A 27131-nucleotide genomic window follows, 5' to 3' on the forward strand; every position below is an offset into this window, starting at 1 on the left:
TGTAAGCTTACTGAGTGTGAATATCAGAGTATGATAAGAAAAATTACTCCCTAAGGCACACTAAGACCCTCTCTATATGTCTGCAGAAGCGATTTGGTCTGACTCAATGGACCAGCCAGGGCTCGGCTTGAATTGCATCATTGCGCTAGCACCGTTTAGGTAGTAGTGTCATCGAACCGGTACAACCCTAACCCTGAGGCTCGCGGCATTTGCCGGGTTGGACGCTGAGGCGGGTGGGTCCCTTTGCAACTGCAGTCAACCGTGTGCCTGGGGAAAACACGAATAGCTTCTTCCCACGCGAGGTCTGCTCTGGGCTGCTTCTTCAGAAGCGACAGCACAATAGCCCCGCGACAATCCATCCTATTGTCTCGCCTTCCCATTCACTCTTTCCCCGTGACACTGACGTTTCTTGGCCTCTCTTGGTCTTTTTAATCGTCCGTTGATTTCATTTTCTTTGTTCCGGCGCAATTACCCCGTCTTCGACCTCACCATCTACAACTCTCCCACCTGCGTAACTTGGATTTCTTGATCCTGCCTCACCTAACCTCAACCTCAACCTTACTTTCACCCGAGGAGAAAGCAAGCCACCTTTTATCGTAGAAACCTGCGCTTTCTCGCACACTGATTCAGCACCAAGCTACTCATCCTCACTCATGATCACCTTGCGACCTTCCTTCCACTGATCGCACGATGCCTCCGAAGCGAAAGAGACCCGAGAGGTCTTCCGTCGATTCTGGCGGCGGCCGACCGTCACCACATCGACCAGGCGATACGAATCTAGGACAGCACGACAGGAACTATCAGGACTCAGGTCCGAGATACGGAGGCCGTGGCGGCAACAGAAATGGACGACGGAACGACCGTCGCGATTCGAGCCAGAACAATCATAACGCTGGCAACTCCTTCTCAGCTTCCTCCAATCCCGTATCTCCGACAGTGCAGCGACCGCCCAGCGCCTCTTCGCAGACCGCACCGCCTCCCATCAATACGGCACCGACCGTCATGGCGCCTCCGTCTCCTCCCCGATCTCCAATCGTATCAGGCTATTGCTACGATGTTATAACTGATTCTCGGCTCTCAAATTGGAGCGCTGGAGGCCGGCAAGAGGTAGTCGATCATGGATCACAGTCGCGCGATGACGAAGACTTCACCGAACTTTCCACAATCTTCCAGGAACTCCTGCAGTCCACGCTTGATTACCGCTTGAAGGCGGCGGAAGCTGGCAGCGTTGTCAAGGATATCGTGGGACCTCGTCCAGAGGATGCGGACACAAATCTGGCTGCTTTCGACGCCCATACACAATTCCTCGATACGGTTTCGATATTCTTAGACATAGAGTCTGGCACTTATCGACCGCAGCTGCGCGACTTCATGGTTGCGACCGAAATCTCCCCAATGCTTATGCGAAAAATCCTGGAGCCCGCATTTCTAGAGCAACTAGGTCTCATCCGAGACACATTCACCAAGATTGGAATTCGTCAGACTACAAATATACTCTACCGACAAGCCAACTACAATCTGCTGCGGGAGGAAACAGAGGGCTACTCTAAACTCGCAACCGAGCTATTCACAACGAGCAATTCTGAGCCCCCGACAGCCGAGACGGTACAGGCTACCTTCGAGCGCGTGAAGGGTCTTATCGGCACATTCGACTTGGACGTGGGACGAGCACTCGACGTTACTCTTGACGTGTTCGGATCCGTCCTTATTAAGCAATTCAGATTCTTCGTCAAATTCCTCAGAATTAGCTCATGGTGGCCGCGCACGCAAGTACGAGCTGGATCCATAGGCACAACTTTCGTTGGTGGCTTACCAAAGTGGGGATTGCCAGAGTCTTCACACTGGCTGACAAGCGAGGAGGACGAAACTGTCATTGTCGAGCAACGCCGGCTCCGCGATGTCCAATTCTGGGAGAGAGCTCGCGAGGTCCATCTGGATGCCTATTTCGAGTTGGGTGGAAGACAGGTCGCCAACAACGAACTGAAACGCCTACAAGATATGGTCCAGGCAGCGAGCAATGGGGAGTTAAACAAAGACATCGACCCGGAGATCCAGTGGATCGTGAACACCAGAACTCTACCTCCCTCCGGAAACCGAATCGCAGCTCAGTTGCTCGGTTTCAAACTGCGGTTCTATGATTCGGATGCTAAGGACGATAGCGACGTTCTCCCGGCCAACATCTTCTACATGGCAGCCTTGCTCATCAAGATCGGCTTCATCTCATTGTGTGATCTTTATCCCCATGTCTCTCCAGCAGACGACGGAATGGAGGCCGTCAGAGAGGCTAGAATGAAGCTGCTAGCTGAAGAGGAGCGGGCGAAGACAGGAAAAACCAATGCGCTTGCCATGCTTGGAGTTCTTCCTGAGGACGAGAAAGATGTGCAGCGAACAAACAAACTCAACGCCGAGATGAGAGCCGCAGCTGCGGCCGCAGCAGCCGCAAAAGTAAAGCCCGTGGAGGTCATCTACCAGAAGGTTCAGCTTCTCGAGGAGCTCTTGACAGTCGGCGCAATTCCAGAGGCTCTGTTCATCCTGGGCCGCTTTCCGTGGTTACCTGAGGCTTTTCCGAAGCTCCTTAACTATATTCACCGCCTCTTGCACTCTTCCCTAGAGAAGGTCTATTGCGAGTGTCGGCCTGCGACTCGGGCATCTATTGACACCAATCTCAAGAAACTTCCCGAGTCTGACCAGAGCGCAGTCCCGAAGGGCAGCATCAAGATCACTCCGGTGCCGTCCAAGAGACCACTGCGATGGCCACATCCTGATGGCGAGAAAGACGGCGCACCATACCGCTGCTATTGGGATGAGTGGGCGGATAATGTGCCAGTTTGCCAGACTGTAGATGATGTCTTCACACTCTGCGGTACGCTCATGAATCTGTCCGGCGTCAATATCGGCAAAGACGAAGCTCTGTTGTCGAAGCTTGCGGTCATTGGTACAAAGAGTCTGGCAACCGACCAATCTCAACAAAATCGTGATCGTTGGCAAGACCTTCTCAAGCGCCTCATCGTTCCAGCATTGAGTCTTACCAGCTCTAATTCCGCTACAGTTAATGCCGTTTGGAATATGCTGAATCTTTACCCTACTACGGTACGGTACAACATGTATGCTGAATGGTACAAGGGAGCAACCTCCCGGCAGCCTGCCATGAGAGCTGCATTTGCGCGGACCAAGTCAGAGACCCTGAGCGTGCTGAAGCGGGTTTCAACTCAAAACATCTCTACGATGTCCAGGAAGCTCGCCAAGGCGGCGTTTGCCTCTCCTGGTGTTGTCTTCGACACAGCTATCGAACAGCTGGAGTCATATCCTAATTTGATTCCTGCATTCGTTGAATGCGCGCGTTATTTCACTGATATGGGATATGATATTCTTGTCTGGTCCTTGATGAGTGCCCTGGGTGGTAACAGAAGCCGAACCCAGGCAGGCTCTATTCTCTACACCAGCGAGTGGCTGAAATCATTGTCAAAGCTGTCAGGACAGGTCTTCAAGCGTTATAACAACATGCGACCTACACCAGTTCTGCAGTATGTCAATGACCAGCTTTTCAAGGGCAATTCTACCGATCTCGTTCTGCTAAGGGAGCTGATCTCCAGCATGGCTGGCGTGGTTCCGGATGCCGACTTCACAGATGCTCAACTCAAATCCATGACTGGAGGCGAAGTACTTAGACGGCAAACGTTGATCCATCTGGGTGACCGGCGTTTCGAATCGACCAGAGGTGCAAAGAGGTTGATGCAAGCCCTAATCGACACTAAGCTTGCCGGAGGACTGTTAATCAACCTTGCGCAATATCGCCAGTCGGGAGTCTTCAAGGTACCGGAGAGTCAAGCCCACATCAAGTACCTCTCCAGTCTACTGGACGACGCACACCAGGCTTTCATGCAATACCTAGATCTTCTACGAAGCAACCTGAGCGCGGACCAGTTTGACAGTCTCATACCAGGCATTATCGCATTGGTTCAGGACTTCGGCCTCGATGTGAGCTTTGCTTTTATGATTGGACGGGCGAGCCTAGCATATCGTATGAGCAATCCGAAGTCTCCTGCTCTTGGCTCCGTGAAGGATGATCAAAGTCAACTTACTCTCCCAGCTACGGATGCTGAGGGTGATCTGTCAATGACCGAAGAGGATGTCTCGGTTCAACCTGTTGCGCCAGTCAATGACAAGATGGTTTTGGATGATACCCCAGTCAATGGCAGTGCTGCACCAGTAGCGCAAACTCCCCGAAAATCGGATCCATTATTAGATTCTCTGCAACCCATTATTGAGGGTATCCAACCAATCCTGTCTCCAGAGATCTGGGCGCGTCTATCACCCGAGTTTTTTGTGATGTTTTGGTCTCTCCAGCTCAGCGATCTCAGCGTTCCACAAACCAACTACATGGCTGAACATGACCGACTGAACAAAGCAGCAGAGGATGTCATGAAAGACCGCTCTGACATGACTAGGAATGGCATGAACAAGAAAGACAAGGAGAAGCGCGCGTTGCTTGACGTGGCATCTTCCATTCGAGAAGAAATGAAGGCCCATGTGGAGAGATATCAGAAGACCAGATTCAGGCTTGCCAAGCAATCCAAGTCATGGTTCCCGGGCGCAATAGCGGACGTCAACGCAATCTCTGACACACTGATTGAGCAGTGCCTCCTTCCTCGGATGCTTCTTTCGGCAACTGACACGGAGTATTGCTTCAGGGTGATTAAATTTCTCCACGAGAACAGAGCTCCTAATTTTAAGCTTTCCTCTCTATATGAGCGGTTCTTCAACGCCAACCGACTTCGATCCATGATCTTCTCGTGTTCAGTTCGAGAAGCCGAATATCTCGGACGCTTCATCAAGCTCATTCTCGAGGATCTATCTCGATGGCAAGGCGACCAAAATTTGTACGAAAAGGAAGCCTTAGGACAGAAGGGAGAAACCAGGAATTACATTGGATTCGCTACGGCCTTTGATGATGATGGCAAGCCCACCGCTTTCATTGACCATACCTCCTTCAGAGATTCTCACTACGAGTGGCATAAGAATCTTAACTCAGCTCTGAAGTCTTGTCTTCAAGACACAGAATGGATGCACATCCGAAACGCCCTTACCGTTCTCAAAACCATCACCAGTTATTTCCCCGCTGTGAACTTCATGGGTAAGAACTTGATGGTGCAACTCGAGGCTATACGACTCCGCGAACAAGCCTCTACCAAGGCTTCTGAGGCATCGGATGACAAGCGAGCCCACCGGGTGGATCTCGCCGTCACTGCCCAAACCACCGCATCCGCTCTGATAAAACGCACGACACAATGGGTAATGGTTCAAGCATTCCGAACGAATGCGGTAAGGCAGCTGCCTTCTTCACTTGCAGAACCCATGGCTAATCTCCCACAGTCCGCCAAAGAAAAAGAAGCATCCAAAGATGCGGACGCGGCATCTTCCACCCTTCGACCAACTGCACCGGAATTCAAGCCGCAGCCAGCAAAATCGTGAGTTCAACTTCAATGGCCTCCGTCGACACCACTGTCTAACAAATTGTAGCAATGTGACTCAGGCTACGGAAGTCGAAGAAGATGGTGAGGTCCAGGATGGTAAGGATGCCAAAGCTGCAGAGAGCAGTGATTCACTTGCCCCGAAGCCAAACCCTTCCTCTCGCAGAAGTAGTGTGTCTGGCGTGGAGGATAAGGGCAAAGACTTGGATGCCAAGGACTTGACAGCAGCACCGGCTGCTAGACCTGTTACACCTAAGCTGCCGGCTAGCACACCCGCACCCCGATCGGATACTGCCAGATCAACGTCTCGCCCCATCACAGACAGAGTTCCACATGGTCTACCAAGTCGTCCAGATGTACCACTTCCCGGCAACTTCAGGCCTGATCGATATGGCCAAGTCCAGATCATTGAACGAAGAGAATCTGGTTCCCGCGATACTCGGGAGCAAAGAGATGCCCGAGACGTCCGAGATCCTCGTGATCTCAGAGACCCACGTGATCCTCGGGATAGCAGAGATCCACGAGACTTCAGACAGCCAGAGCATGGCCGACTAGACAGGCCACGCGATATTGCAGCCCAAGAGCGAAGACCCAACGATCCGTCATCGAGAGATACCGGACGACTCGCGGAACGTGACTGGGCGCCAAGACAAGAAGCGCCTCCACGTCGGGGAGACCTTGGACCACCAGATCGTGAACCTCGTCTGCCAAGGGAAAGAGGGACGCCTACTGGTGGACGAGTGCATGAAAGCAGACTACCTCGCGAGTCGCCTCTCCCAGCGCCCCCCACTGCACCTTCTGCACCAGGTCCTCAAGATCATCCGATCAACCCAGATCGAGCAGCGAGACTGCAACAGGAAGACCGTCCGGATATTATCAATCCAGCCCGAGCTCAGATACTTGAACGAGTTGAACGCGGTCCTCCCGCTCGGTCCCCAAGAGATGCCGGACGGGATAGACCGTTATCTCGAGCTCAGTCACCGCGACGAGGCGACCGCTTTAACTCAGATGGTCCTCCCGTCAATGGCGCTCGAGACGACCATCACTCACGGCTTCATCCGTCAGAACACCATGGATCTGCAAGGGATTCTTTTGGTGACGGTCCGCCATCGCAACCTAGAGATAGAGTCTCAGATCGCGATGGTGATAGACACATGAATGACCGATCGCGTGATCTTGCATATCCTGGTCCCGCAAACCCACGCTCTCAAGAGTCAGATTCCAGTCGTATCAGCCAACAAGACCCAAACTATGGTCGACTCAATCCTATTCAATCTGTTGTACCTGACATCCCCTCAGGACCTCGTGGGCGTGGAAGGAATGCCACAAGGGGGCATGGAACAAATGGGCCTTCTCGGCCTGACAACCGGTTCCCAACCATTGATACCAACCGGGCACCTTCGCCAGAACGTGCACCTCCCACTGGCCCGTCGTCGGCATCAAGATCCCGCAGACCGCAATACGATAATGCGCCACCAAATGCACCAGCATCCGCAACATCGTCGTCACCTACAACGGGAGTTCACCCGGATCGACTGAGGCAGATTGGGGGTAATACCTCGCAGGCGAACTCTGTTCCGGTACATCCTGATCGGATGAACCACATAGCGCCTCCCCCACCACCTCCGGCTAGTCAGCCCCCTAATCCCCGCCAAAATATGCCTCCAATGTACCCGAATGAAAGAGGATCAGGAAACGTGCCTACAACCCCAGGATCAGACCATCATGGCCTGTATTCTACTCCAACCGGCCCGGCTTCGACTAACGAGCGGAGTCGGACTGGTGGGCGGCGGCAGCTGGCTGGCATCAATAACACACTGCAACAAGCTGGATCATCCGAAGTTCCTACACGCGGCAATAGTCAACGCAGAGGAGGTGGACGTGAACGTCTAGCAGGGTCAGATGCCCAGATATTGACTGGGTCATCTCCTGTGTCGACTCCAGTCCAAGAGAGACAGGATCCCATGCGTCGTGACGTACCAGATCGCCTGCCGCCCGGCAATGAACAGAACATACCACCCACGCGGGATTCTAGGGGACCCAACGGTGATGATTACCCCGGCGGCAGAAACGAGCATGAACGCACTGGACGTCGAGAGCACCGCGATCGTTCCGATCGTTCCAATCGCCCGTCTCGTCGCAGCAGCAGAGAACGTAGCCCGCGTGGAGACCGTGATGTGAAGGAGCCTCGCGAGTATCGTGATCGAAGGTCCGGCATACCAAATGTCGGCGATGCGAATGCTGGTGACCGAGACAATTCGGGTCCACGTCGACCACCGAGAGATTCCACTGGTGGTAACAGAGATTCTTTGCCAGGCGGTCCGCGAGACAATATGGGTGGTGGTAATCGTGAATCGCGTCACAGGGGAGGAGAAGGCAGAGGTGATGGTGGCAATGGCCGCTTGAATGAAGAATGGGGCGGCGGAGGAAGAGGATTAGGTCGTGGAGGAGGTTCCCGGCCAGGTGACGATCGAAGAGATGACAGGGGAAGAAAGCGGAGGAGCGAAGGAGACACTGGTCCGGCCGACCGGGAGAAGAGGCAGCGTCAACGCTGAAGAACGAAGGGAACATCCACTACATTGCTTAAGAAGAGCATCCGCATAGTCTGAGTAATTTCGGCGGTTTGCAAGCGTCATTTTTTTCATGTTTTGATCGGCGGCTGTACAGAGCCTCAGGGATTATGGAAAGCAGGCTGTTATAAAAGAGCAAAAAGTGCTCAGGAGGATCTTGTCGAAACTCGCTGCGGAATCTTTTGCCTTTCATGGACCAGACGGCCTTGGACGAAATGAAGTATTACATTGAATGCGAGACCAATTCAGACCAAAATCAAGTCTTTTCTCAACACAAACTGGGCCATGACGACCAGATATCGATTCCTATACTGGTCCTCGTTGACCGATCTACTACATTCAGGGCTTTATATGTCATTTGCTCTGTCACTCTGCATCTCTCCCACTATAAACAGACATTTCGCCTTTCATGACTATGATACCCCGTTCTATCGAACGAAACTCGGCAACTGTAAGAAAGGTCGTATAGAGGCGTTGGTGGAATTGATGAATGACCTCGGTCGATCAATCTGACTTGTATCTCAATAAATAAGACTTGTAATATTATAGCAAGATTACGTTCCTTGGAAGTATGCTATTTATCCTGCTATTTTGGCAGGGCAGAGCAAATATATACACGAATCGGCCATCTAAATAGATCCTGTGCTCGTGCAGGTAACCAAAGACCATTGAACTGTTGATACACGGTTCCATGATAAGTTTATTGACGTAATCACCACAGAGCCGGTAATAAACGTATAAGGGTATATTTGTGGATCATTGTCGAGATCATTCCTGGCCTGTGACTTGCGCCTCATCGGCCAGTTTCGTGGCCAGTATCTGTGGCAGAGCCCAACAGCTCAATGCGAAATGCGTCAGATGAACACGCCAACTTAAACTCCAAGACCAAAAAGGGCCTTGGTGCCTGGTGAGACAGAAGTGACTAGGCAGAATTGAAGGCTTTTGTTTTCTTCGTGTCCAGGTAAACCGCGCTCTTTCCTTGTGAAGCCAATATCTGAAGACGCTTTCTCGCCACGTCCCCTCCCACAAACAACCCAAGTTCCCGCCAACTACACGAGGCAGAAAGCAGATTCTTGCCGATTCTGTAGTCTTCGACCTCTACCTCGCAGTTTGTTTAAAAACATTCCTCACTTCCCCCCTTATCTGCCGGAAGATCCTCCTCTTCTCCCTCATCTCAACACATCGCGTGGAGCCAGCGTTTCTTACCATCCACACAACCCAAAATACTCATCCTAAACACTTAAAACTCATATCGCCTTCCTATTCACCAAGAAGTAGTGATCACAATGGGCAGTGCTTTCCCAGACGAGTCGATGGGCATGGGCCTCGGAAACCAGCGAGTCTTAGCTCAAATCGATAAGCTGAGAGAGCTCAATGTCGGCTCTATGGTGCCACTTCCTCAGCTCGTTGTCGTGGGTGATCAGTCTTCAGGCAAAAGTTCTGTCCTCGAGAGCTTGACCGGTTTCTCCTTTCCCCGGGCCACTGGTTTGTGTACGAGATATGCAACCCAAATCACTTGTTCCCGCGAGAGCCACACTAGTGTGGCAATCTCGATCATTCCTCGCCCAGATGCGGATAAGGAAACCCAGCAGCGTCTGCGCGACTTTCACCATGTTGTTGAAGACATTCGCACCGCGGATTTCGCGGCGATTTTCGACAAGGCAAACCGTGCCATGGCCATCAGACCTATCTCTACAGATAAGGACGACGATGATGAGAACACCGAGTTCGCTACTTTCAGTGAAGACATTTTAAAAATCGAGATCAACGGTCCAGATCAGGACCACCTGACCGTGATCGATGTTCCGGGCATTTTTCGAACCGCTACCCCTGGCCAGACAACTGAGAGCGATATCCAGCTTGTCAACAATATGGTCAAGAACTACATGAAGGACTCACGAACGATCATTCTCGCTGTCATCCCTTGCAATGTCGACATTGCAACTCAGGAGATCCTCAAGCTTGCGAAAGATGCCGATGAAAACGGTGGCAGGACCATGGGTGTGCTGACCAAGCCGGACTTGGTGGTCGAACAGGCTACTCAGCAGGCAGTTCTCGACTTGATCCAGGGTAAGCGCAACGACCTCAAGCTAGGGTATTGTGTAGTCAAAAACCGAGGTGCAGACGAGGACAACGCGTCCCTTGCTGTGAGACACCGAATGGAGAAGGCTTTCTTCAAGAACGAGCCATGGTCGCGAGTATCCTCTTCCGGTAGAGTTGGTATCGACTCTTTCAAGAAGCGTCTTAGTGAGCTTCTCGTCAATGTATCCAAGAGAGAGTACCCCAAGGTCAAAGCTGAGATTCAGAAGATGCTCAATGGTTCTCGCAAATCGCTTGAGGCAATGGGTGTCTCACGCGGCGATGAGACCTCTCAAAGAGCGTTCCTCGGAAGAATGGCAGCCAAGTTCGAGAAGATTACAGGATATGCTCTCAATGCATACTACACCGAGGATCCAATCTTTGCCCAAAACTCTTCTATGAAGCTTATCACCAGAATCATTGAACAAAACGAGCTATTCGCCAAAACTCTCCGTCTCCGGGGTCATACCCACTATTTTGACGAGCCTGCTGAGAAAGCAGTAGATGAGTCGAAGAAGGAGATCGGAGAAAAGGGCGACTTTCCCTTTATTACAGTCGAGATTGATGACCTAGCCCTCAACGACCTTCACGACATCATTGTCATGGATGACTACAAATGTCCGGAACCGTCCTCAAACTCAATCATGAATCACATTGACACCGTGTTCAGCGATAGTCGCGGTCCTGAGTTGGGCACTGTGAGTCTCGATTTCTGTTTTTATAGCCAGTCACTAACCTTCTTCTAGTTCGGCGGTGCTCTTCTTGGCACCGTCTTCAAGGAACAGTCAAAGAAATGGGAGCCTCTTGTCTTGTCCCATGTCAGCAATGCCATCCGCACCGTCCATTCATTCATCTGCACACTGCTAGATCAGATCTGTTCAGAAGAAGATGTTCGCAGAGAGCTGTGGGATAACGTGCTCCTGGAAAAGCTCCAAGATGCGTACAAGAGAGCGATGAAGCATGCGCACTTCCTGCTCGGGATCGAACTGGACGGCAAGCCGCTGACAGTAAACCACTACTTCGGCACTACCTTGCAGAAGCTCCGCGCGGCTCGCCTGAAGGACGCTCTCGGTGTCGTGGCGGTCGAGAATTCTGAGGGTCGATGGGTTGACCTTAACTCGCTGAACAATCTCACCATGAACAAGGGAAATCCACAGCAGGTTCGCGAGGATCTCCACGACATTCTCAAGAGCTATTACAAGGTTTCCCTGAAGCGATTCGTCGACGTCATTTGTCAGCAGGTGATTGACCACTTCCTCCTCAACGGCAAAGACAGCCCCCTGAACATCTTCAGTCAGGCTCTAGTGCTCCAGTTGAACCCTACTCAGCTGGAGATGATTGCTGGCGAGGAGGCTGCTACGAAGCAGCAGCGGGCGAACTTGGCGCGGGAGATTGAGAATCTTGGAGCTGCCATGAAGGTCCTGCGTGGCTAATGTGAGAAAAAAGAGAGGAGTATGTCCATGGATAGTTTGATCGTTTGTGGGAAGAATTTCGTTTTTCATGTGGCTAAGGTAAAGGAGTATAGGCTCGTCGCAACAAGGTGGTCTCTTTAGTCTGTAGATTCCGAGTCTATTCATCTAGTAATTTTCCGTGGCCCAATGCCGAGTCAAACGCCAACAGTAAATCATTTCAGCAGACTACCGACGTCTTGCAGCCTGATGTTCTCCATCCCTGGTGCAGCACCCCTGTCTATCCTTCCCCAGCCAGCACTCCAGCCAGGTAGCACGCTTGCAGGCATCCTCGGATTCTCGTCATCACCTCCGTTCATGGTGATCCCCCTCGTTGAAGACGTGCTACTGAAAGCATATTCATCGCTCCCGCCACTTGAGTTGCGTCCCCGCTGTTTCGACCTTCGATTCATTTTCTTCGCAGCTCCATTCTGAGCCGCCAGCTCGGGACTCGTCATTATGCCCAAGCGCGGGCTCCTGGCCCATGCTGTCCCCCTTGACGCCCCTGGTCTAGTATAAGAAAACCCAGCGGGCTGGCCTCCACCAAATGGGTTCCACGACCTTTTCTGCACGACCGAGATACTGCCGTTCCTTCCAGAGTTATAGCTCGTCGGAGGCTCCCCAGCCAGCTCCTCTAGCGTGATGCCCTTCGTCTCGGGGATCAGGAAAGAGACGAACATCCCGCACAGCATGAACAGCGCAAATATCTGCATCAGACGGTCCAGCCACGGTGAGCATTTGTTGCCCGAGCAGTTCGGCGGTGAGTCTTTGTTGAGCAGAGGAATAGAGATGACCTGGGCTATGATGGCCCCAATCTTCCCAAACGCCGCCGATAGACCGTGGCCCGTCGATCGATAGCGTGTGGGGAAGCATTCGCCCGGTACGATGAATGTCGTCGTGTTTGGACCCCAGTTGAAGAAGAACTGGGCGATCACATATAAAGCTAGTAGTGATCCCTCTGAGAGGTGGTGGTAGTAGAAACCTAATACACAGAAGAGGAGGGTGAGTATTACAAAGCCCAGTAGTTGTAGGGGCTTGCGGCCGAGTGTGTCAATGGTGAGGATGGCGGTCCAGTATCCGGGCAAGCTGCCGGCACAAGCCAGGATAATCATACCGACAGCATTGTTGTATAGTGTATGATATAACGTGGGGCCGGCCGAGTAACCTATTGCCCCTAGAATAATAGAATTATTGAGACCAAGTCCGTAGAAGGCAAGGTCCTAGCTATGTATTAGCAAAGTGTTTGGAAGATAGAGGAGACGGTCACTCACAAGGAAGAACCACGACATGGTGGTCCCAACAAGTATCTTAAAGTGCTTCCACTCCCTGAAGTAAGACCAGACATCCGGCCACGATGCTTGAGGGATAGTCAAAGACGGAGCAGCAATCTTCTTCATCCGTGCCTGCTGCACCTCGTCGACATCACCTTCGGATCTGTTCGACATGTAGGCCTTGATATCAGCATCGGCTTTCTCGACATCGTGAGCGACATCAAATGTGTATCTTGGCGTCTCAGGGATGGTGATTCGATAGTACAGAGCAAAGCAAGCTGGAAGTGCTCCAAAGCCGACGATAATGCGCCACGATCGGTCAGCCGCAACTTGGCAGGCGTAGTCGCATTCTCCAACGCTTTTGATATTTATGAAGGAGTCTTTGAAGGCGGCGGTGGTTACGAGAGCAACGATGGCAGCGACCAACTGCCCAATTCCTTGCATGGAAAACACGGCAGCGATCATGCCTCCTCGCCAGCGCGTAGGGGCGAATCTGGGATGGTCAGCTGTCTGTAATGATAGTAGTCGTGTGTATAAGGCGGATATACTAGTGCTGCGAAGTGAACTTAGGTAACAAATGGACACAACTTACTCTGATGTAATAACTGAAGATAGGGGATAGTCACCGCCAATGCCAATACCCTACATACCATTAGCACCTCCATAGTGACCGAGAAGAAGATGGTCATCAACAGACCATCATGACTCTCCAAAAGACAAGCAGTCCAGTCGAGCTCATAGATTGACTCGGGCTTGCAAGAGCACAGTTCAGCGTGGACAACACGATGATACCTAGCTCCACGCCGTAAATCTTCCTCCGTCCAAAGACATCAGCCAGCCAGCCAAACACGACCTGCCCAATCACAATTCCGGCGCTGGTAGAAGCCTTCAATGCTTGACTGACAGGCGTCGGTAGCTTGCCATAGTTGCCGCCAAAGCCGTTGACAGATTGATCGGGGGAGCCTTGCCAGAAGACGACACCGAGGAATGTGGTGATGAGGTTTATAGCGAAGATGTCGTAAGAGTCTAAGAAAAAGCCGACTCCAGCCACCGCGACGGCTCGGATATCTGAACGACATATCAGCATGCGCTTCCTGCTTTCCTTGGGAGTGGATGAAATTGGTTACGGTAGAGGCCAAAGGGTACTTTATCAATCTCTGATAAAGCCAGGCGTCGTCGGAGATTCGGATCTGATATATGAGAATAGTCATTTGCTAGAGGAAGTCAGCCGAAAGCAATTCACAGCTCTGTGCTCTTGATCCGGACGAACCAAAATTGTGAAATGCTTTGTTGCCTCCGTAGGTACGGTAGTTTCCAACCGGCGTTGCCGGCTCTGGCAACATATCCATCTTGCGTATGTTTTCGAAGCCCAACCCCCCTTTTTATCGTACAACTTGGTATCGTATGTCGGAGCCTCGACCCCTCGACTATATCACCCGGTCCTCAAGTCCATATATAAGGCTGGTATGCCACCGGAAAGAAGTCTATCTGTTTCGTCAACTTGGACTCCAGGCTCTTAGGCCTTCATTAATGATTCCATTCAATCCGCGATGGCGATCGCTGCACTCGATTGTCGGGAGCCGTGTGAGTTGACCGAAGCCCTATGCTGACTTGTTGATGTAGGCTGACAGGGAGGGCTGGCTGTATGTATGTATATATGAGAGAGGAGGGCAATTGGGGCTGATATACGCATGTACCCTTCGGTGGAGGTGGAATGGGGCTCATGCGGCAGGCTTTGCAAGGGGGAGAGGCCTGGATGTGGCAACCACCACGGCGCGTCAATGCAGGACCGAGTCCAGGCGAGTAAGTCGAACAGACTAGTACGTAAGAACCGGGTGACGTTGATGGGATAGGTAGGGTCCTGACATGGGTGTTACTCAACGCTTATCCCCAGTTGATGTTCAGGCGTCCCACTGCAACGGATTCCTCGGGGCGTGAGGGCGGACAAGGTTGTATTACCAGAGTAGGTATTATATACTGACGGTGGTGCCTTATCGAGCTTATGGCAGTCTGATTCTGTGACTCTATTGAATACTTGAGAGTACAGACTTGCTTCGGAATATCTATCGCTGAAGGTGTTATGCGCTGAAGGGAGTTGACATACGCGCAAAGAAAGGCATTGAGTCTTTACAAGATGGGGGCTTCGGTCAATTAGACCCCAGAATGCTTGAATGAGGCTTGACGCCCTTTCCATGAACGGAGTGTGACCCGTTGAAAGGTGTAAGTGGACGTTTCTGCGACATCTACGGAGTAGTCCAGGGGCTGGGCGCGTGTGCGAGACAGAAGGACTCGACCGAGACTCATTGCTTTTGCCATTGTAAGTAACAAATCAGACAGACCCAAAGACCTCGTGGGCGTGTTGGTAATAGTCCACTTAATGCGTCGTTCTTCGTCGGTCTGGGACAGTTTACAACTTAAAGCCACGCCCCGGGGACATATCTGGAGGCGTTGCTAAAGGGGGTTTAGTCGGATGCGCCATCGACCAAGGATAAGCTGCCAAATCCCCACGTGTCGCCGCCAGAGGCTCCCAACCCCAGTCACCGCTCAACGACATCTCGTTACCTGAACCCTCCAGCGTCAACGAATAATTGACCCTGCGCAGAACTGTTCAGCACGTTTTCTAACTATCAACTGTTCTGCTCATTCTTTCGTGCTCGGCCGAGGGTGCCGACCGATGGCTCCACTACATTTACTGGGATAGATATCATGCTTGTGTCTCCCCTTACCCCTGACTGCAGCGCTAGATTCAGGCCAATGTCATAATCAAAGCTTGACACTCTCCCGGATAATGAACATTAGGACTTCCGGGATAATATTGGACAATCCGCCGAGTCGGTAGTCATGGTAGTGACCGGGCCTAAACGAAACCACGAGGTTTTCCTGGTATTAAACGACGATGATCACCTCGGATGCTTACATATATATGGTCAGCTTTTCCATTTCGCCCGTTTCGGACTCCCTGGCTCTTAAGGACCAGCAACCCCACGATATTTGATTCTGCGCAATCCCTTCTCGCTACTGACGACGCCACTCGCCTTGGCCTTCCTCGAACCCCTGAATCCCTCGAGATTTTGACCGGAAGCTAAGCATTAGCCCAGGCAGCTAACAGCACATCATCCCCTCCACGTGCAACAGGGGTCCTTCACACCCACAGACAATAACCTTCACTGGTAAGTCTTGTCGTATAGATCGCCAAGCGTCGTTCGGTGAAGATTTCAAGCGAGTCCAAGAGTCACCCATTGAATCGAGAAGACATCAGACTGTGGTAAAAGCTAATTGGTATTGAGAAGTATGCCACACAGAAAACGCCCTTCGCATGCTTTTTGCTCCCTTAGTGTACATGTGCTATGTTCGAGGTCATGCTGTACAAAGTGACACAGAAATAAAACAAAGGAGAATGCATCATTGTCCCTCGCTGGGTGTGCTCCCCTCCTTGACCGCAGGTGGTGGCTGCGCCTGGGCCTGGACCTTCTCCTCCCTGGTCTGCTGCTTTTTGTCAATGACCGACTTGAGGACCTTTAGTTTCTCCTCCGTCACCTTGATGGCCTCCTTGATCTCCCTCTCATCCATGCGGTCCTCGCGGAGCTTCTCGTCCACGGTCCGGGCCTCAGTGACCCTCTTCCGCGTGGGCATGGCGCCGTCGCCGAGGCGATCCAGCCCCACGCGCTCCTCCAACCACTCCCAGACCTCGCTCTCCTCCCGCCTCCACATCTCCTCATACGCTGCTACTCGGTCTGGGTAGCCGTAGAAGCCCAGGTCGTGGCCGTACGCGCGGGTGGACGCCCGGTTGTTGAAGCCAAACCCAAACCATGATGCAACGAGCAGACCTACGAGGAGGCCATAAACCACGTTACCTGTGAGGAGCGGCATGAGAATATCCAGGACAGGTCCCAGGATACCGTGGAAAGGTTCAAAGATGCCCCAGCTTTGCTTGGCGGCTGGTTTGGTGAGCGCTTCATTGTCACTAGTAGGGTTCGAAGCTAGCGCAGCCTTCTTCTTTCCTTTCCTCTTCCCCTTTGGTGCAGCACCGTTGGTGACAGTGCTGGAACGAGGCCGTGATGTTACGGCCGCCTTTAGGCTAGCGAATATATCTTTGCAAAATGTTGTTTGACCATCATTTGCACCTTTTTCAATGGGGCCTAGTTACGCAATCAGTTAGAAATGTGTGCACAACGCAGGATACAGAATTCTTCACCTTTCAGCCAACTCTTCCCCGTCCAATCGATTGTGCAGTTAACCTGCATTCGAGTGCTGTTGTTCTCAGCCCAAGATAGACAATACTTGGTCTTGACGCTGAAAATATTTCCGCTGGGGACATCGGGGGTTTGAGTGGTGATAGTGACATTGACGGCTTTCTCGAGGTCCATCTGCTCAATCGCCTCCGTCACAATGCATTTCGTTTGCTTCGGTCCTATTGAGGAATACAGCGGCTTGATGTACGAGTATGTTCGGGACTTGTTGTCCTGACTCAACCCCTTCTTGTCCTCCATCTGTAGGTCCATGCATTTCTGGTCATTGGTAAGCCAGTTGGACATCCAGGTTACTGATGCTGGTCCGAAGAGAAGGTTGTAGACCTTGCCCAGAGGCGCTGGAACAACGTCATCGCCAACAACTCTGTCATAATGTGTTTCGGCGTCTCCACAATCCGTTGGAGCATGTGTTGCCGGGCCAGGAAAGTCTTCAGCAGGAGCGGAAGAAGGCGCGGCCTGCGGCTTTTCCGACGCTGCTCCGTTAGTCACAACGGCGCCGGATGGTTTGCGTGTGACGGCTTTGTCTGCCTCGGACTCTAGAGCGGTGATTTCTGTAGGTTGGGTGCTATCCGGGCCATGCTCGTCCTCCTCATCCTCGTCATAGACATCATCGCCATCCTCGCTCTCATCGTCGGAAGCTGAGCCACTTTGACTGCCTCCAACTATGGATTCGGTGTCAGCATCGACCTTTTCGGTCTTGTCGCCACCTGTCTCTTCCAAACGGACGCCGTTAAGTGAGCTTTGTAAACTTGGATGTCCTAGCTTCCAAATCTTGACAATGAGATCGTAGGTAGAGTCTCGACTTGTGAAGCTGGCAAAAATATGCTTAGCATGCAGCGTCGAGATCATGAGACCATTCTTGAACAACAACGCCGTACTTCGCTTCTCGACTGATACTATCTCGTCGAAGCTCATAACTAGCGTCGTGACCCAGCCGAGAATATTACTGCTGAAGCACAGATGCCCCTCTGAAACGTACAATCTGCCATGAGCAAGGATCTCCCGTTGTAATGCACAACTGTAGTCCTCAATCAAATAGTCGTCATCAGGTACGCTCTTGAAGAGGGCGTGAAAATCACGGTTTCTCTTCTTACTAGCGACCGCAAACCCAGTAAGTTTGGGAACGCTTGAGTGAACTTGGGGATGTGCAACAGAGGCAGTGGCAGCCGCAATGGCGGCGCCTATTGTAGTTCCAGTGCCGCCAGTGGCGGCGGAACTTCCGCGCTTTCTATGCCGGCCTATCGCACTTCGTATGCTTCCACTTCGCTGTATACCGGACTTACCCTCATACACGCTGCTGGTAGGTGTTGTGCGATCGGCGACACCGGCGGGTTCGTACAGGGATCGAGGGCGAGAAGCATCGTCAGACAGGTCAACACTTGCTGTGACAGAGCCTGCATCGACAGGTGCCGATTCCGAGCGTGTCCTCGACTCGGATACATCGGGGAAGCGAGCCATTGTTGGCGTGGTAGATCTACTGCTCGGCTCAGCCAAGCCCAGCTGGCTCAGGCTCAAATCCCCTAGTCCAAGCGTCTTTATTGCAGGCTCTTTCGTGTCCATAGGCTGGCCAGGACCGGACTCTACAGATGGTTCTTCAACTTCCGGATGATGATCTTCTTCTTCGACTTCCGGCTCCCTAGGGATGCTCACTTTGCTCTTGTTGTTCCCCGGCCCGATATTCGTGTTAGTAATAGTGTTGCTGAGGGTATTGGCAGCGTTCTGTGCAGCGGATATCATAGACGTGAAGAAGCCAGAAGTAGCTCCGGACGGGGTCGTCGCTCCACTCTCCGGGGTTGGTGTGAGGGGAGCCGACGTGATATTTGACAGTTTGCTTGGGCCAAGTGTAGCAGATCCAGATCTCCCTCTCCTCTGGGCAATCATGCTTCCCGTCGGAGATGAGTTGATGGTCGTGCTCGCAGGGGAACCCCCGGCATTGGCTGGAGAGCTCCTTGCAGGCGAGTCCTTGATTGCCGAATGGCTTGAGTCGGTCGGGGTTGGTGGAGTGTTGACGATAACAGGAGTGCCTTTCTCGGCGGTCGGAGGTGTTCGAGGTGGTTTGGTTGTGTCAATCTTTTGGCCACGCGAGAGACGTCGAAATCGCTCTGTGGGAGCTGTCTTCGACGTGTCTGGTGCTTCTGCAGACTGACTCAAGTCGGACTGTTCAGCACCATTGGCATTCTGGCTTGGCTCCTGCTTGGCGTCCGACGTAGTTGGCCGTCGCTCGGGACTTGGGCTGCCTGTGGTACTAGAATTGGCAGAACCCTTCTTGGACCTGAAGACGTCACGGAACCGGCCGGCAGGGGAGACTGATCTCTTGGACTGGGGACGAGGGGGAGCAAGCTCAGTCTTGCTGGTGTTGAGGTGCGGCGGGGGATTGAGGTCCTCCGTATTGTCGGTGGGGAATGTAGACGAGCGGGGAGAAGGCTCGGATGGTTGCTGGTCGGATGGCTGCGAGGTCGAGATGTGCTCTGCCTGCACCAAAGGAGAATTCGTCGTTAGATATCCGATCTGGGATGGGTGCGTTGAGATGGCGGTGGGCCGTGTAGCCGATCTAAGCGGGCGGGAGAATTGTTAGAGCTCTGGAAGCGCCGGGAGCGTTGATGCAAGAGGAAAAACGAGAGTTTTGGGGTTTAGACAAGCAGGATCGCCGCACGTGTGTATCGTAGGACATGAGATGAAGGAGAGTCAAAGAAAGAGAAGAGGAGAGGTTGAAGGGGAGAGTTAAAAGACAGAGGCTGCGGCGCGGAGCATGAGCAGGCTGAATGCGACGTTCCGAGGTGGCTGTCGTAAAGTTCGTACTTTGCAGCACTCCTCAGCTTCTGCCACGAAGGATGGCGGTCCACTAAGGTAAGCGAAAGACCCTAACTAATAGTTGACTGAGGCAGAGGTGCACCTGGGCACCGCACAGCGCTGGGCTGGGCTGCACTGTCCAGGATGCGGCTGTTTCCGAAACCTCGCTCGCCAGGATGTGCTGTGGGGTCTGTTCTGGAAGGAGGAAACGACGGATACGCAGAATACGGGCAGGCAGCATCGAAAGATGATACCTACAGGTAAAAGGTAAAACAGAAAGGCACTTACGAGTCAGGGTCGGAGTCGTAGCAGATGAGGCTTGTCTTGTCTCCCTCTTCGTCGGCCAAGCTGAGCGAGCCGGTGGTGTCGCTCTCGGTGGTCTCGCGGCTGATGGTACTGACGGTGCTTCTGCCCCGTGGCGGGATGTCATCGCTACTGGCATCCCCTGTCACCCCCGACTTGCGCTGCCGTCTCTTTGCTTTGATGGACTTTGGCAGCAGCTTGCCCAGCCGGTTCTCGCTGTCCATGATCGCAGCTTGGCAGACGAGACACGATACTTCGCAATTCGACAAGGCAGCTCGGCTCAGGTCAGCTCGGCTCTGTCCAAATGCGGCGGGCAGCAGTGGTGGAGGTGGAGGTGGAGATGGAGATGGGGATGGAAGTGGTTGCGGGAGCTTCCTTTGGTAGGCCAAGAGCGCGCGAGTCGAGCGTCGTCATCGATTCATGAATCGCCAAGCATGTCCCTCCCGATAAAAGTGGCCCGGGGCCTTCGCTCGTTGCCCAGCGAGTTCAAGTGTCTTAGCAGTAGCTGTAGCTGTACCGCCGTATCCAGAGCTCGTGGAGCCTGGTGCCAGGTTTTTCGGAGACTGCGATGCGATGCGATGCGATGCGATGCGACGGAAATTGAGTTATCACCACACAAAGGGGGAGGTGGTATAGGAATTGGTAACAGAAAAAAAGGAGCTCCGCGTATTCGGGGGTTGATATGTTTAAGGTTGCTGCAGAAGGCTCCTGACCCCCTCCAAAAGGGAAACTGATTGACCCCCTTTGCTGCAGCTCCGTCTGGACTCTGGAACCTCAACCCGACACAGACAGAGAGGGAAAGAGAGGATTGCCACACTAATTCCCCTTTCCCTAATCCAGAGTAACTGCAACCTCCTAAGGCGCGCTCGCGAGCGGCCGACAAACGAAAGCTGTCATTCTGTTGGCCCGTCGGTTTCGAACGTCATCCAAATGGGCGGGAGCGGGGGAGCTGGAGCTCCTGGACAGTACAGACCACCCCCTCATGGTAGGCTAACACTGGCCACTCTCCAGCCACTACCAATGCCTACGCCGCAAAAGGGCAAGCCCGCCCGCCACCTTAATCCTCCCACCCCGATAAGATAACATTCACACCTCAGCCCCGTCAATCATTCAGCCTCTCGGTGACCGACCTCTCAGAAGTCACAAGACCAGGCTGTTCTCATCGTAGAATACCTTACAGCCCTGTGCAATATCTTCATCCAGCAAGAGGCTTATCTAGGGTTTTACGCAGACTCAGAGAGACACACTGGGTTCAAACTGTCCAAAATCCATGCTCGGCTCGCTGTGCCATGATTGCACGTCGTCTCAGATTTGCTCTATCGTGGAGGCTCCAGCATCGTGAAAAATGGACTCTTCACCTTTAATCAAGGTACACCCTCTTACTGCTTGACTATCTCCTTTGATGGTTGCTAACGATGCGAGATTCACAGGCGCATGATCATGCACGAGCTGCTGCTGCAGCCACGCATACGGCCGACTCTACCGTCGCCATCAACGAGCACACTCTCGCTGCCGGCGAGTTCTCAGCCGCAGCAAAGTCTACAAACAGCGTCGAGGCTCTGAGGACACTCAAGCTTCTGGAACAGCACCACCAGAGGCTGTCCGAGCTGATCAAGTTCTCCATCGAGCACCCGCTTCCGACCCACGGAGCCGACAAGGAACCATCAGAGACAGGGGAGAAGGAAACTGCGGGCACCCATGTTGGTGATGCTGCAGTTAAAGATGCCAAGTCTGAGCAGGCTGTTCTCTCTGCCGCCTCCAAAGCCGCTTCGCCGGTGGCTCCCGTATCACAGCAGCGACGATACCCTCCCAGCCGCGAGCTGTCGTCCTCGATTGCGAGCAACCTGGCTTCTGCAAGAGGTATCCGATCTGCCAGAATGCGTGGGCAGCCGTTGACCCCGAGCATCTCCAATGACCTGGCCCCCGGTAATCTCGAGGCTGCGCGCAGAGATGGCACTCGCTCCAAGATGCAGCACATGCTCGACCAGACCGGGAAGCCGAGCTGGGTACCCCCACCCCACGGTATGCAATCGCGGCCAGAACCGCAGCTCTCAGCGGTTGAGGAGGACAAAGCAGAGGAGACAGCAGCTTCTCCACCCGCGGACGAGGGCTATTCCCGCTTCTACAGCGCGTTTGGCAGCATCATTAACAAGATCAGCGCGCCATTAGCCTTCGCCGGCCTGCCACTGGTTGCAGAGGAACCGACAGCTCAGCCCAGCCCCGTTCCTGAGCCGGCACCCCACAAGCGTAACCGCATCAAGTCGCCTCAGCTCTCAGCGGACGAACCGGACCTCTCCAAGATATTTTCCCGCGCAACGGTCCGTGCCATCACCGGTGGCTCTGGCAATGACTCGTTCTACGTCGTGCCCACCAGCGGCCATACCGTTTCCTACCGCGATATCCTGAGCTTCGACCAGAAGGAGCGACGGCGAATGGCCGCCTCCATGCACGGCGACGAAGAACTGATTGAGGGCCTGGACGAGGACGACTTCGTGGACGCTAGGGAGTCCCAAGCACCTCTGTCACCGGGACTGCCCAGGAAGCGTGCCGTGAGGAGCAAGACCGAGAAAGAGTTATACAACGCCATCGAGGAGCTCAAGATAGAGAACGCAAGCCTCAAGGACATGCTAGACAAGGTAACCAAGCGGCTCCATGCGTTCGAGGCCAGTGCCCAGTCCTCGAGGCTTGCCCTAGCGGAAAGCATGCGACTAGTACGTCCTGGCTCGCCATTGTCATCCAGTGGCGGCGCCGGCGGTGCTCAGCTGTCAGACGAAGCTCTCAAGAAGAGGAACAAAGAGCTTGAGGAGGAGTTGGAGATGGCAGCCAAACACATCGAGACACTCGAGAAGGACTACAATCGGGTCCAGAAGACCGTGGTTAAGTATCGCGACAAGTGGGATAAGTTGAAAGCTGGCGCGAAGGCAAGAAGGGAAGGAAAGGATGCGCAGGGGTCGCTCGTAGAGGCTGCTGAGGGCTCTAGGTCGCCAGCGTGAGCTTCTTGAATTGCTGTAGACTCCAACCAAGTAAAGAGTGGAAATGAAATATCCATTATGCAGCTAACCAACTACAAATTATCTACGTTGAATCTCATGAACATTGATGATGATGGAAATATCCAACCAGTTGCCTCGTACTTACACCCTTAATCATACACAACGGAACAAAGCTCCACTCGTATCATACCTATGGCCTTATTCCCACCAACAAATAAAGTCCCCCTCGACTCAGTTGCAAAGATTCAGCTGCATCTCATTCAACCTATGCTGTGAAGTCATCGTACTCAGAATCTCCCCGCTGTCATGTATACTATGGCCAGTGCGTGAAAATATTTGATAGTGATCTGAGAAGAAACTCTTCTCCGGTCCGCTTACTGAGTAACTCCCATCACCGTCGACATTATGTATACCGCTCGTGAGCATCTTGAATACGTATTTTCGAACATACTCCATGACCTCAGCCTTGAAAGTCTTGTCTTTATATTCCATATCAGTCAGCTCGTTCATCCAGCAGAACTTGTCGAGAAAGTTGCTCCAAAGCCGTGTGTCATCGCTGCCGGCTTCGAGCTTAGCGTTCTTCAAGGCGCGTTGGACCAGACGGTAAGGATCATGCTCCTGGGTGTCGGCTGCCCCGTTGGAATTTCCTTCATCATCATCACCATCACCATCCATAATTAGGTAGCTGATCGTGATTAGAAGCTCAGTAGCTGAGATGCATAGGTCCTCTTCGGCTCGTTGGACCCAGGATGGCTGTGGCAACCCAGAGAGGGTATCTGTCTGCCATTGATTCCAGAGGTAGCAAAACACTTCGTAGTCGTTCTTCCAGTCGAGCAGGTCGTCCCCGTTGCATGGGATATCCTGCCAAACGCGTGGGATCTCCGGCCTCCCTTCTAGAACTCCGATACACCATAGTAGACAGTCGCGAACGACGGCGACCAAGTTGTCCCCCTGGCCGGCTTGGAACTCCGGTTCCAGCTCTTTGAGGAACTGAGCCATGATGGCCTCTTTATCAAGACAGTCTTGTGGCGTCTTGTCCTCGTTGTATCGACGAATGCCGTGCATGAGAAACGGATATGGTATGATGCCTAAAGCACGGTGAGACCAAGTCAACTCCCTCCTGTCAATGATGGTATCATCGAAGACATCTTTGATGATCACTTTCGCACCATCTTTGTCTTTACTGCGATCCAGCATGTAAGCTCCTAACAGCTTGTACACAGAAGAGATGGCAATTGGCGTATTTGGATTGGACCAGAATGTCTCCAACATTTCCCGCACGATGTGAATGTGCTCTGGAGCCTGAGCTGATCGAGCCATTGAGATGACAAGGAATGGCCGCAGCGACTCGATATGTGATGCCTGTATTTGTGGCAATGACTCAAAACAAGCCTTGTAACCTTCGAAAGATGCTCGGTCATCTGACATGGAGAAATCAAAATCGGCGATTGTTTTCCTCACTGAAAACATGATGGAGCTGTTCCATCGTCCGGGCTGTTCTTGGACACGAGCTGTGGTTCTCGAGTCTCCTCGACAGAGAGGTGAGGCCCAGTGGTTTACGCCTGAATGCTGTTGAAACTCCTCATCCTCGTCTATATCAAGAGAGGTTTGACTTGAAAGAGTCACGGATCCGGTCTCTCTCTCGTTATCTGAATCATCTACCGAACCATCTAGAGAAACCATAGACTCGGTACGATTTTGTTTCATCCATTCGTTTTTGATTCTGTTTCGGCCTGGTTTCTTGGATTTGGCTTGCGGTATGATTTGACCACCTTTCTTATACTTGGTTGCCTCCCACTTCTTGAGTTGGTGAACATATTGCCGCTTGCTACGGAGAGCCGTCAACAACTGATCATAGATTTGAGTGTACTTCCATATCTTACGTAGCAAAGAATCCATAGGTGATTTCCATGTATTCTATAATACTTTTCAGTGTTTCGTTCACATATTTTTCGCAGATGATCTCTCGGTGCTCCTCCCAGTCTTTAGAGGGTTTGCGTGGTGCATGCTTTTTCCCTGTCGGCTGGAAATTGTCAGTCGACTGAGAAGGCTCCATTCTGGTGCGTAAGACTGGGTCAAATCGTACAAAGACTTAACAGCACAGGAACTAAGAGAAGCTCCTCGGAACACAAATGAGGTTTTTATCAATGTAATCGGGGGTGAGGCTGCAGGCGTATGGAGGGTTCGCCAAGGCATCCTGGGCAAGGCTCTCTTTAGTGGCTGACCCGTGTAAGTGCGGGTGGACAAAAGTGGAAAATGGAATTTCAAGTTTACTTCATGCAACCCGCTCTTTAGCAACCAATAGCAACAATCGCAGCAATAAATGAACTGCAGGATGGTGTGCAGGATCGCGGCCCAAACAAGCTGATGGCCAGGCAGGTCAGACAGATGTAATTTTGGTCTGGGGATGTTATTGCTCGACCAAATGGAATTTCAGATTTTGAAGCCCAATCCCTCGGCCGCATTGCGTTTCGAACGCACTTATAACAAGAGACTGCGATAAGCCCCGCAAATAAGAAACAAGAAAGCACATGCAAAAGGCGGCCATCGCGGGTGACTCTGAAGATCGAAACGTCGAGGCTCGTGCGCAATCGGCCCATCCACCGGCCGGCACTGAAATGTTACAACTTGATGACAGGATCCCCTTTGATTTTGGAAATTTGCACTTGTTATAAGTTGCGGCTCAATCTTCGCACGTATCCACAATCAAAACCTCATACCCAGATTCATCTCGTCAGCATCACACCGAGCATGGCACAACGAAGCTCCGAAAGGGTTCAAAAGGCCAGTGATCCACCGGACCTAATGGGACTTGGGGACTGGTCTCTGGACACTTACACCAAGGAGCACGAGTACATCCGCACCACCACTGGGCGGCCCTACAAAGCACATAAATCAGAAAACAATAGGACGCCCTCGCCGGATCATCAAGAGAGAACATCGTTCGAAAAGATGGACGAGCAGAAGTTGTATTTACATCGGCGTCTCAAAAGTCTTCAGATAAGGCGGAATTACGAGCATTCTTGACCACAAGTAAGTCTCCATTATTGATGCAGGATGGCCAGAAATTAATTGCGGTTCTCAGAAACGCTCAATAGCACAAAAGGCACGATACATCCTAGAACTGCCAGCACTTGGACATGGTAGTGAAATTCCATCAAACTAGTGCCACAGAGTTGGGGTAGGCGTCGGTGTAGTATAGAAAGGGAAAGGAAAAACAACCATATTGTATTTGCAGCACCCCAGGAGTCATTCGTAAATAGAGGAATAGAGACTGAGAAAACAATATATGCAAATTACAACACAATTTCACTCCAATGCTTAATCCACCTCGTAGAGTATACGGAAAAGTGCGCTTAGCGGTGCAACAGAGTGGTGAAATAGCTCCCTTGCAACTTAGTTCGAGTGGCCTCCCAGCTGAAAACTCCCACCCGGCTAGATCAAGGAGGCTGTGATGTGTAAAGCCCTGGTTGGACAGGCATTTGTGTGCCACTCCGTCTCAACGACTATCTGCAGAAATGAAAATTCAACCTCTCTTGAATTAGATTCAAGGCATTGTTAACCCCCCATAGCAAGATATTCGGAAACTTCAGTTGATTCGTCTCCTTAGAAATGGAAACAGAAGACGAGTTGCTGATATCTGGATCGATACCCAAGGCGCCACCCAAGGCGCGTATCCGGCAGAGTTTGCTCGAGAACCATGGAAGTGCTTCAGTGATGCTAAAGGGGCATACTTCGGTCTCCGATACGCAAAACGAAATGAATTTCTTGAAAAAATAAGCTTCCGCCATAGGAGAATCGTAGAGTTGGAGATCAAGAACGTCCAGCTACAGCGCACTCGATTCTCGTCAAATAAGCACAAACGTGACCTGATACTTGAAATGCAGAAATCGCGCTACACCTGGCAGAATGAAGTTGTGAGCAACATTCATGGAACAATAAGACGTACTAGGGAG

General features: G+C 52.3%; 6 protein-coding genes across 6 annotated transcripts; 3 read left to right on the forward strand and 3 right to left on the reverse strand.

The window, feature by feature from the left end:
- Nucleotides 1-1395: 1395 nt before the first annotated feature.
- UCRPA7_1361 (putative tho2 protein) lies at nucleotides 1396-6026 on the forward strand (the record flags this gene model as incomplete). The annotated part of the gene is made up of 4 exons (XM_007913942.1): nucleotides 1396-5322; nucleotides 5374-5468; nucleotides 5521-5716; nucleotides 5793-6026. 4 exons carry the CDS (start codon nucleotides 1396-1398, stop codon nucleotides 6024-6026), a joined length of 4452 nt encoding a protein of 1483 aa, XP_007912133.1.
- Nucleotides 6027-9327: 3301 nt separating this feature from the next.
- Nucleotides 9328-11553, forward strand: UCRPA7_1362 (putative interferon-induced gtp-binding protein mx1 protein; the record flags this gene model as incomplete). Its single annotated transcript, XM_007913943.1, has 3 exons — nucleotides 9328-9526; nucleotides 9611-10818; nucleotides 10867-11553. The coding sequence occupies 3 exons, from the start codon at nucleotides 9328-9330 to the stop codon at nucleotides 11551-11553; spliced, it is 2094 nt and encodes a 697-aa protein (XP_007912134.1).
- Nucleotides 11554-12733: 1180 nt separating this feature from the next.
- UCRPA7_1363 (putative inorganic phosphate transporter pho84 protein) lies at nucleotides 12734-13926 on the reverse strand (the record flags this gene model as incomplete). The annotated part of the gene is made up of 4 exons (XM_007913944.1): nucleotides 12734-12742; nucleotides 12840-13332; nucleotides 13432-13481; nucleotides 13537-13926. The coding sequence occupies 4 exons, from the start codon at nucleotides 13924-13926 to the stop codon at nucleotides 12734-12736; spliced, it is 942 nt and encodes a 313-aa protein (XP_007912135.1).
- A 2315-nt stretch (nucleotides 13927-16241) lies between these two features.
- UCRPA7_1364 (putative gram domain-containing protein) lies at nucleotides 16242-18547 on the reverse strand (the record flags this gene model as incomplete). The annotated part of the gene is made up of 2 exons (XM_007913945.1): nucleotides 16242-16978; nucleotides 17035-18547. 2 exons carry the CDS (start codon nucleotides 18545-18547, stop codon nucleotides 16242-16244), a joined length of 2250 nt encoding a protein of 749 aa, XP_007912136.1.
- A 2980-nt stretch (nucleotides 18548-21527) lies between these two features.
- Nucleotides 21528-23175, forward strand: UCRPA7_1365 (hypothetical protein; the record flags this gene model as incomplete). The annotated part of the gene is made up of 2 exons (XM_007913946.1): nucleotides 21528-21551; nucleotides 21613-23175. 2 exons carry the CDS (start codon nucleotides 21528-21530, stop codon nucleotides 23173-23175), a joined length of 1587 nt encoding a protein of 528 aa, XP_007912137.1.
- Nucleotides 23176-23440: 265 nt separating this feature from the next.
- On the reverse strand, nucleotides 23441-24240 carry UCRPA7_1366 (hypothetical protein; the record flags this gene model as incomplete). Its single annotated transcript, XM_007913947.1, has 2 exons — nucleotides 23441-23476; nucleotides 23554-24240. 2 exons carry the CDS (start codon nucleotides 24238-24240, stop codon nucleotides 23441-23443), a joined length of 723 nt encoding a protein of 240 aa, XP_007912138.1.
- Between the last annotated feature and the right edge of the window lie 2891 nt (nucleotides 24241-27131).

Source organism: Phaeoacremonium minimum (genome assembly GCF_000392275.1).
Source record: "Phaeoacremonium minimum UCRPA7 unplaced genomic scaffold PA7_03_scaffold_84, whole genome shotgun sequence".
NCBI classification, from domain to species: domain Eukaryota; kingdom Fungi; phylum Ascomycota; class Sordariomycetes; order Togniniales; family Togniniaceae; genus Phaeoacremonium; species Phaeoacremonium minimum.